This window comes from Eschscholzia californica, unplaced genomic scaffold, assembly GCF_041429995.1.
Source record: "Eschscholzia californica isolate CP2 unplaced genomic scaffold, dmEscCali1.0.p SCAF_3, whole genome shotgun sequence".
NCBI classification, from domain to species: domain Eukaryota; kingdom Viridiplantae; phylum Streptophyta; class Magnoliopsida; order Ranunculales; family Papaveraceae; genus Eschscholzia; species Eschscholzia californica.
Window position 1 is genome coordinate 40,215,521 of NW_028238420.1, and position 9,911 is coordinate 40,225,431.

General features: G+C 35.2%; 2 protein-coding genes across 2 annotated transcripts; one reads left to right on the top strand and one right to left on the bottom strand.

Moving 5' to 3' along the window:
- Nucleotides 1-1,524: 1,524 nt before the first annotated feature.
- On the top strand, nucleotides 1,525-6,591 carry LOC147550261 (sulfate transporter 4.1, chloroplastic-like). Its single transcript, XM_086665269.1, has 17 exons — nucleotides 1,525-1,945; nucleotides 2,130-2,178; nucleotides 2,276-2,477; nucleotides 2,879-3,047; nucleotides 3,167-3,232; nucleotides 3,348-3,455; nucleotides 3,655-3,762; nucleotides 3,841-3,906; nucleotides 4,029-4,089; nucleotides 4,227-4,354; nucleotides 4,459-4,500; nucleotides 4,663-4,779; nucleotides 4,855-4,906; nucleotides 5,035-5,173; nucleotides 5,259-5,347; nucleotides 5,752-5,828; nucleotides 5,934-6,591. Exons 1-17 carry the CDS (start codon nucleotides 1,628-1,630, stop codon nucleotides 6,291-6,293), a joined length of 2,151 nt encoding a protein of 716 aa, XP_086521395.1. The 5' UTR covers nucleotides 1,525-1,627; the 3' UTR covers nucleotides 6,294-6,591.
- A 662-nt stretch (nucleotides 6,592-7,253) lies between these two features.
- LOC147550262 (glutathione S-transferase DHAR2-like) lies at nucleotides 7,254-9,666 on the bottom strand. Its single transcript, XM_086665270.1, has 6 exons — nucleotides 9,172-9,666; nucleotides 8,979-9,069; nucleotides 8,722-8,865; nucleotides 8,478-8,595; nucleotides 8,245-8,385; nucleotides 7,254-7,507 (listed from the first exon to the last, which is right to left on the bottom strand). The coding sequence occupies exons 1-6, from the start codon at nucleotides 9,227-9,229 to the stop codon at nucleotides 7,421-7,423; spliced, it is 639 nt and encodes a 212-aa protein (XP_086521396.1). The 5' UTR covers nucleotides 9,230-9,666; the 3' UTR covers nucleotides 7,254-7,420.
- Between the last annotated feature and the right edge of the window lie 245 nt (nucleotides 9,667-9,911).

The window sequence follows — 9,911 nt, forward strand, 5'->3', positions numbered from 1 at the left end:
TGAAGGTTTTTTTAGTTTACCACCTTAAAACTAATTGGTAATTGAGTTTACCCCCTTTCAGTAATTGGTAATTGAGCTTGCCCCTTTGAATTTAGATTCTTTGTTAAAACTACTAAGGACATGTTTGACATGTGATAATAAAATCATAAATTAAATAATATATATACAAAATTAATCTTTACTAATCATATTCCCGACCAAATCAAACAATAAAGTAAGGTGGAATCTCTACGAGGAATCATATTGAAGAATAATTGCTATTAGTTCACGTACGTCAAACACAATTTTTTTGATTTCGTCAATAATAATAATCTAAGAGGGTAAGTTCAATACCCATCATTGAGGATGGTAAACTCAATTACCAATTAGTGACGAAAGGGTAAACTCAAGTCTACCATGTGTAGATCTCTTCACATGATTTTTGTGGAGATCTGGGACCGTAGATCTGGATCACTAATCTCTGCTATTTTTTAAGGACGTTGTCTTTTTGAGTGGAGAATGTAGCATCTTTTTTGTATCTAAATAGTGGGTTTTTTTTTTTTTGTTAAAACATCTAAATAGTGGAGTGAGATATAGATTTTATTGTTCACCACATAAAACAAAAAAAAGGTGCAGTGCCCAAGTGGGAAAAGGGGCCAATAGGAATGTCTTGGGTGAAAAAGGAGAAAATTGGATATAAATTGAATGGGCCAAATAAGGTCTCTTCGTCAAGTTACACTGACCCACCATTAAGAAAAGCAAATTTCACCCACTTAAAACGATGACCACTACGACGACCGTTTACCTCGTCTTCTTCAATTCCTATTAATTAAGCTAATCAGGTATTAGTGGATCTGAAATGACAAAAGAGTCCCTGACTCATGGAACCACCTTTTAGCCATTTTCTTGTCTTCTTCTCTTAACTGTTGACGTGACCTTTTATCATGCCGTCCTTTCTTTTCAGGAATTCAGTTCGTTTATCTAATAAGTCTGTTTTATAGAATGAATTAGAGTTGAAAATTTGAAGTCTAATTATGTATATAATGTTTTTATTCTGCCTCCAAGAGAGAATTGGTTGACTTATAGGCTCAAAATCACATGTCAACTCATTCCTCTTATGACATTTTTTATTTGAACTTCATGTGTCAATGAGTTCATTTTATAATTTAGTGAGGATTCAGTGCAGTTTCAAAAAAAAATGAGGATTCAGTGCTCCAAAACATTAAATATATTATATAGGTGAGATAGAACAATTAAATCAACTAAACTTTCTTTCATCAAGAGTTGATAATATAATATAATTGGGTATTAACTTTCTGAATCGTTCTTGTGTTTCTTCTTTAGTATAGAAAAATCAATTAAAGTAAGCAGATGTATAATATCTCAACGTTTGGGATGTAGAACCAACAACATTTTTCACATAAGAATGATTCCTAATTTAATACTTGTGAAATCGAAAAAGCAATATAAGGGCAATTTTGTAACTTAAATTAAAATTTGGATCTAATTTTCCTTTTTAAGCAAATGTTAAGTACTGTTTCAATTAATTCGAGTTATCACGAAAATTAATACTAGAGTAAAGTTAACCGATTCAACTCAGTAAGCAGCGAGTCAAACGCCAGAATATAGGAGGAGTAAAGGCAGGCGCATGGAAATAACGTACGCGTCGCCGAGTTCGCGTGACCTTGTTTCAATGTCATCTCCTTCTTCATCTTCATCTTCACCAAGGTCATCGAATCGGCAAGTTAAGACAATTCCTATTCAACATCCTTCAAATTCCTCATCATCTTCTTCTTCTTCTATTTTGTTTTCAAAATGGAGATTAAAGACGAAAAGTATGACGTTAATAGAATGGATAGAATTTTGTTTTCCTTGTATTCGTTGGATTCGGAGTTACAATTTATCAGCAAATCTTCAATCCGATCTTATGGCTGGTATTACTGTTGGTATTATGCTTGTTCCTCAGGTTCCTTACTCTCTCTCTCTCTCTATCTCTAGATGTTCATTTACTTTCTCGATTTGTTAGATATATGAACTATGAAGAAGATTTTGCTCTTATTATGGTTGAAGAATTCATCAACTCTATCTTTCTCTCTCTAGGTTATGAAATGATTTTGATTGCTTAGTTTTGATTGTGAATTTTGAAACAGTCAATGTCATATGCAAAGTTAGCAGGGCTTCATCCAATTTATGGACTTTGTAAGTTTTCACACTAATTAATTTCTTATTTCAAGTTTTTTTTTTCTCTGGGTTTTGGTAATGGAAAAGTAATGAAATTGTTATTGGAAATGATCAGATTCTGGATTAATCCCTATATTTGTGTATGCAATATTTGGGTCATCTCGGCAGCTAGCAATTGGTCCAGTAGCATTGGTTTCTCTTCTAGTGTCTAATGTCTTGGGAGGAATTGCTGAATCTGGTGAAGAGTTGTATACTGAGCTCGCGATATTATTGGCTCTCATGGTTGGCATTTTGGAATGTATAATGGGTCTCTTGAGGTACCACCATACTATCATCTTCAAATTCAATCCTTTTTCTTCTCATAGATTGATTACCTTCATGGATTCTCTTAGTACCACTACTAAAATAACTAAATGAAATGTCATATACATGGCGGGAGTAGTAGACATTATAGAGAGCAGGGCTATTTTAACATTTGCCTCCAAAATGTCAATACGGACTTAGTTCCTCGTGGGGGAACAGTGATGTGCAACCACAGATTTTTGTTTCTGCATAGACTATTTCTTCTGAAGAGTATCAGGATATTTTGTGTTGGTATGACAAAGAACTAGTGAACTAGATGGGTTAGATATCGACCCACATTTAAGGCACCTTTAGCAATAGTCTTATTTTTTAGTGAGTACCAAGTTACTAAATATTTACATGTCAATATATGTAGGCTGGGATGGCTTATTCGTTTTATCAGCCACTCTGTCATTTCTGGCTTTACAACTGCTTCAGCCATCATAATTGCCTTGTCTCAAGCCAAATACTTCTTGGGTTACAGCATTGTACGAAGCAGCAAAATTATGCCGCTTGTAGAGAGTATTATTGATGGAGCCGATAAGGTGTGTGCTTCACATATCAGTGATTGACTGCTTATTTTCCAGTTTCACCAGAATATTGAAAGTTTTATTCGCAAAGGGTGTTCTTCTATCAGACCTTAACTTTTGTTCTCTTTTTGTAGTTTTCTTGGCCACCCTTTGTAATGGGATCTGTTATCCTTATGATTATTCTGGCCATGAAGCACTTGGTAAGATCTCATTACTAGCTTTCCGGAGATTGTGGTTTTAATTTCATCTAATATATGCCTGTTTTTCACAAAGACAATTCTTTCTTATTTGGGCGTCGTTTTTCTAATGTAATAGGGAAAATCAAAGAAGTACTTGCGGTTTCTACGTGCAGGTGGTCCTCTAACAGCAGTCGTTCTGGGTACTACTTTTGTAAAAATATTTCATCCGGCTTCAATTTCTGTGGTAAGGAAAAATTTTTACTAAATTTTGAACTATTGAAACTGCACACAAATATTCTGTATGAACTATTATATGAAGTATGTAATATTGGCATTAAATTGAAATCGTTCTTTTTGTTTTGTGAATACTCTTTGGGTTTGATATCTTAGGTTCCCTTTGAGCTTGATCTGATAATTAACATCTGAGCTAAATGTTTTTTTAGGTGGGAGACATACCACAAGGTCTACCTAAGTTTTCAGTTCCTAAAAGTTTTGATCATGCGAAGTCCTTGATTCCCACAGCTATTCTCATAACTGGCGTGGCTATACTGGTAAGCTTGATCTTGTCGTACTCCTTGTTTTTCATCTCGAAGCTTCACTAAATGGTAGAACTACTTTTGGAATACCAGGAATCTGTGGGAATTGCTAAAGCTTTAGCAGCAAAGAATGGATATGAGTTGGACTCAAATCAAGAGGTATGGTCTGGAAGTATGAATATGCCGTTTTCGGATTCCTAAATCCTATGAAATTGAGACAGCTTGATACAATGCCCCAGATCACGGAAAATAATATTCTTTTATCTTATTTCTCGACACAGTTATTTGGCCTCGGTGTAGCAAATATATGTGGTTCGTTCTTCTCCGCATACCCTACCACAGGTCAGATTTTTGCCTAGAACTTACCAAGGCCTTGCTGGTTCTTAACACTAACATTAACCATAATTCAGTCACATACATGCATATACGGTCTCATATTTAGAACTAATGCATCTTGAATGTAAATTTTGGTCCTGCAGGATCATTTTCCAGGTCGGCTGTAAATCATGAAAGTGGAGCTAGAACTGGCTTATCAGGAATAACTATGGGAGTCATAATAGCATGTGCTCTTTTGTTCATGACACCATTATTTAGAGAAATTCCCCAAGTATGACATCAATCATAATTTCACCATTATATGACTATATTGAGAAGGTTAGAGTTGAAGAGTAATAGATTGCTTACCAATGAAATTACTTTTCTGTTTTTCAGTGTGCTCTTGCTGCCATAGTGATCTCTGCTGTAATGGGTTTGGTGAGTAATAGAAAAGAATCTAAAGACTCCAATTGTTTCTAGTTACAAGTTTACAATCTGAAAGATTTCTTATGATATCAAGAACCAAGTTCACTAATATCCGCTCAACTTTCCCCTATTATGCATTTTCCTATCCTCAGTTCCTAACAGTAACAATTTCAGGTGGACTATGACGAAGCTATCTTCTTATGGCGTGTGGACAAGAAAGATTTCCTTCTTTGGGTTATTACTAGTGTCACAACTTTATTCCTTGGTATCGAGATAGGGGTCCTTATCGGGGTAAGTGTTCATAATCTGGTCTCGTTTGGCATATATCTTACTTCGTATCTAAATGTAGGGACTTCAATTTTGTAGGTTGGTGTCTCTCTTGCTTTCGTAATCCATGAATCAGCAAACCCACATATCGGTGAGTGAACTTCTGTAATAATGAGGTTACCAGTTCTTTATAGATTTTACGTAATTTATGTTAATTTTCTTGAACATTAATCTGTTTTGTATGTTAACCTTGTGAATAATGAATGATTTTCATGGCAGCGGTCTTGGGACGTCTTCCTGGGACAACTGTATACAGAAACACAAAACAATATCCAGAAGCATATACATACCACGGAATTGTGATTGTACGAATTGATGCACCTATTTATTTTGCCAATACGAGTTATATAAAAGAGAGGTAGAGAACTGAGCTTTCTAACCTTTAAGAGGCAAATTACAATAATAGAAATCAAATAAGAACTCATTAGTTCTCCTATCACCAGGTTACAGGAATATGAAGTCCACGTTGATGGGTCAACCAAGCGCGGACCAGAGGTTGAAAGAATTCATTTTGTGATTCTTGAGATGGCGCGTAAGTCTTAACTCACCCATGACATAACAAAATTATTACATTCCTCAACCAACAACCACATTTTGGAATTCCTTTCTATTGAAGAAAATCTAGACATTTATGTACTTTCTTTTCCTAACTTAAATCATTTTATATTTGCACACAATTGATCGAACCGGATCGAGGATGGAAGAAAATTCTCAAGTTAGTTTTATTAACTTTAGGTTTTAAATCAAGAATGTCTTCCTAGATTACGTTATTGCATAAAGAGATGTCTTGGTTGGGCTAATAGACTGGCAGTCTTCTCTTTTTCTGGTCTGCAAAAACATTTGTACTCTTTGTAGGCCACATTTTCCTTAGACTACGCTGAATTTATCCTTCTCGGTTTTAATCGGAATCAAAATGTTTTCTTATTCTTGATGCAGCTGTCACATATGTCGACTCTAGCGCCATTCAAGCTCTGAGAGATTTGCATCAAGAGTACAAATCACGGGACATTCAGGTAAATAATATGTTATTTTGATTGGTGAAGTGTTTAAAAAAGAAGATTCCTAGTTCTTGCACCTATTATGATTTGACTTCAGCAGCTCCTATGGTACTTCCACAGATGGCAATCTCCAACCCAAATCGAGGAGTACTAAAAGCTCTTGCGAAATCTGGCGTATTTGAACAGATTGGGAAAGAGTGGTTCTTCGTCAGAATTCATGACGCTCTTCAAGTATGTCTTCAGCACGTACAGAGCTTAAATATATCACCGAGAGTGTTGGATTCGATATCAGAGAAGAGACCATATTTCAGCCAAAGGCAAAACCAACAAGTAGAATGGTCTATATCAGAATTGGAGTCCCAAACGGAAGATACATCGAACAGGACACCTAAAAAGCAGCAAATAAGTATATTCGGAAGGCAACAGATAACCGATGAAAAAAACCCTCAAACAGAGCCATTGTTACCTCGAAAGGACTAAGTTAACGCTTCCACTTGCTTCATCCTCTATCTATGATGTGCTATTGCTTCATTTCCTAGAGTTGTTTCGGGTTTTTCTTTTATGTTTGATTATTTTGTACCTATATATTTTTTTGATCGCTGGGGGTGCTCATAGGCTCATTAACTTCTCTTTGAGTCCGATCAGGGGAGAGCTGAGGATACCTCTCGTCCGTTACACTTGTCTGATCATCTACATAATGTAACGTCTGTAAATTGTTTGGGGAGAGTTTCTTCCTTTGTAAACATGTCTTTATAATGATATAATCGTTCTTGTACTATTTTGACTTCTTTGTAATTTTCTTTGGGAAGGAAAACAAACGGAGAGAAAGCGAGATTTTAGAGAGTTTATACAGATGGAGAGGTACTCAAGTTTTACACTTTTACTCGTGTAAGTTGACGTAGTCCCTGTTCAACCATCGCTAAAATCTGCATACTTAGTAGAATTTTAAGAGCATCTCCAATCATATATTCAAACTCTAAAACTTAAAGTGTCACTTAAGATTTTCTTTTAGATATTTTGACACTCCATGATAATATGGTAGCATTTATTATAGAGACTTTCAAGAGACTCTAAAATTAGAACGTATTTTTTTTGTTAATAGCTTATGCTTTGTGACTATTTTTTCCCTATTCAAGTCGAGAGTAACATGTGTATTAGGTAAAATAATTTTAGAGATCTCCGTAAAAATTTAGAGTATCTCTATCAGGGATAATTAGGCTCTAGGATCCCATTGGAGATTAAGCAATTTGAATATTTTTCAGATAAGCCTGCAATCAGCAGCATGCCTCTTTTTGATAAAGGTGAAAAGCTCCAGCCTCCATGTATGAATTAAAACCAAAAAACCGAAGAGAGAAGACGACAAAAGACCAACACTCTTGGGTCCTACAAGGGGAAAATATATCAATGTTTTCATGCATGAGAGAAGGCAGACGACGATAATTTACTTAGAAATGTAATGTCTCCATAGATAGATATTTTGCAAGTAACATAACACCATTTATTGTTATCATAGATAAGTTGTATAACAAGATGAGAAACAAGGTACCCTCATAATAGTAACTGTGACACAACCATAGCAAGACTCAGAAACTAACTAACGGCGATCTTCATGGGTTGACCTTGGGCTCCCATCCAGCAATTACATACTTCTTTTCAGCTTGAGTCTTGATGAAGGACTCCCGAGCAAAAAGCAACTGTGTAAAATCAGGAAACATAATGCTATTAGTAGATAAACACATGAAAGCAAGATAGAAAACATATAATGCAGAGTTTGATTAACATCAGAAACCGAGTAAAATTTAAACAGCCAATGCATCATCTGCATAAAGTCTATTTCATTATAGACCGATTCATATAATGAAGATGAGTTTCTGAATAGGTTACACAAGTTTATCATCTTTTTGCATTTCAACATGTCCATATCGATGTTACCATTATATGTAAACAAAAAAAGATTAACAACAAACGATTTTTATACTAAGAACAATCTCAAAGGGTAGACCGAACAAGATCAATTTTGTGAGCTATTTACATCTTTTCATATTTTACAATAGTTATGATACTAAGTCACTCAAACTTATGACTCAACCCCTTGTCCTTTTCCCCTTCATTTAAAGTTAGCAACAAATATTACGACTTGGAAGTCATTACATGACTCCCCACTATGACCAATGAAACTATACCAAACACAAGATGTCACATAACATCGTAGAGTTAGCTTACGAACAAAATCGTTTTGAACTAATCAACAAGAGAATGCATTCAAAAAACACGAGAATTTGTTATAAACATCTAAAAACCTACAATATAGTTCATCTCTAACTAGACAAAATGACTCGATTTATCGTATGTCACTACAACGAAACAACTCTTGATCAACAACATATGCAACAACCACAATATATTCCATTGAAAACAGTTCATCACACACCTTTGTGTAGTTCTTGACATGAGCCAAGTTTTCGGGAATACTCCAACTCTTGAAGTGACCAAGAGCAACCTCAAGATGGTATAGTTTAGGTGCCAAACTCAAATCAACAGCTGAAATCTTGTCTCCATTAACATAAGGACCCTGCAAATCAATAAAGAAACACAATATGTGTTAGTGGTAATTCAATATGGAGGAAATGAAATCACACAAAATGTGAGTAGAGAAACACAAACATGAGCTTTGAGGTGATCATCCAGGGCAGCCAATTCGGCGAGCAAGGCCTGCTCAGTTCCATCACTTGCATCCTTGCTCTTCAAGAATTGAACAAAAGTACCAAATACTTTTGATCCTCTGCAATTTGACAATAATGGGTGAAACAATTTAGTCCATATTATTGAGAGATAAAAAGAGGGTTGAGAGAGAGAAAAAGAGAGGGAGAGAGAGAGAGAGAGAGAGAGAGAGAGAGAGAGAGATTACACTGATGCATATTCAGGAGGAGTGACAAGAGATGGTTCAGGGTATTTTTCCTCAAGAAGCTGGGTGATGACATCAGAATCAGGAACCCATTTACCATCAAACTTGATAACTGGCACCTTCCCTTCTGGATTTGCTTCCAAAAACCTAATCATCACAATCATAAAAAATAACCCAAACCCATGTTAGATCTTCATTACCTGATTAGATCCCAAGAAGGAAAAGAAATCTGTGAACTTTTTCAGGAAAATAAGAAATACCATTGAGGTTTCTCAGATGTGTTGATCAAATGATTTTTGTAAGGAACTTTCTTTTCTTCTAGGGTAAGAAGAACCCTTTGACTGAAAGGGCCTAAATTCAAAAACCCAAACAAAACCCTCATGAAATTAGAAAACAAGGGTAAGGGATAAAAGCATAGAGGGTAGTTGAAGATGAAATGGTAAATGAACTTACAGTCTCCAAGGACGTCAGGTGCACCAGCTGCTGCTTTCACACAAACTTCCAAAGCCATGGATGAAGTTTAAGGTGAGTTCTAGAGAAAGAGTGGGGGAGTGATGAAGAACAGAAAGGGGGTATGCTGGAAGGATTATTTTGATGATTGATTCTAGGTATTGATTATAAAGGCAAATACTTGAGAATGGCAAGTACTTATTTAGAAAGAGATCCTACGAAAATCACGTGAATTGCGTGAGATCAAAGCCCCAACGGTCTTTCTAGATTCATCTTCGAATTCTGAGAACTATGTTGGATACTGAACATTAACATTCTTAAATGAGACCTTAAAAAAGATGTTACAACATGACCCAGATTCACAAAAAAACTTTATTAGTATTACCTATTTAAATTTCAATTCAGATTCTCATTCTTATGTGATAAAATAGAGATTATCTATTTTTTGTACGTCTGAAATACAAATCTCTAAAGTTATTTTATTTACTTATTTGACATGAGAGTTTTTGTAAAGAATCTTTAAGTCTTCATATTGGTCTAAAATTTAAAAATGATGAATTAGACAAGTAGAGATATTTCAAGAGGACACTCAATTTCTAGAGTGTTCTTTTGAGATATCTCCATTTAACTACCGTCAGAACATCTCAGAGAGATGTTCTTTTTGGAGTGCGATATAGGATTTTTGGAATTTTTTCTTTTTAAATGCTCTCAAATGCAAAACTCATCTAGGATTAGGGGTGGGA

Coding starts and splice junctions, on each gene's coding strand:
- LOC147550261 (XM_086665269.1), top strand. CDS start 1,628: ATGGAAATAACGTACGCGTCGCCGAGTTCGCGTGACCTTGTTTCAATG. Junction 2,179..2,275: donor TCATCCAATTTATGGACTTT/GTAAGTTTTCAC, acceptor GGAAATGATCAG/ATTCTGGATTAATCCCTATA. Junction 5,829..5,933: donor ACAAATCACGGGACATTCAG/GTAAATAATATG, acceptor GTACTTCCACAG/ATGGCAATCTCCAACCCAAA.
- LOC147550262 (XM_086665270.1), bottom strand. CDS start 9,229: ATGGCTTTGGAAGTTTGTGTGAAAGCAGCAGCTGGTGCACCTGACGTC. Junction 8,866..8,978: donor ACATCTGAGAAACCTCAATG/GTATTTCTTATT, acceptor TGTGATGATTAG/GTTTTTGGAAGCAAATCCAG. Junction 7,508..8,244: donor ATGTCAAGAACTACACAAAG/GTGTGTGATGAA, acceptor GATTTTACACAG/TTGCTTTTTGCTCGGGAGTC.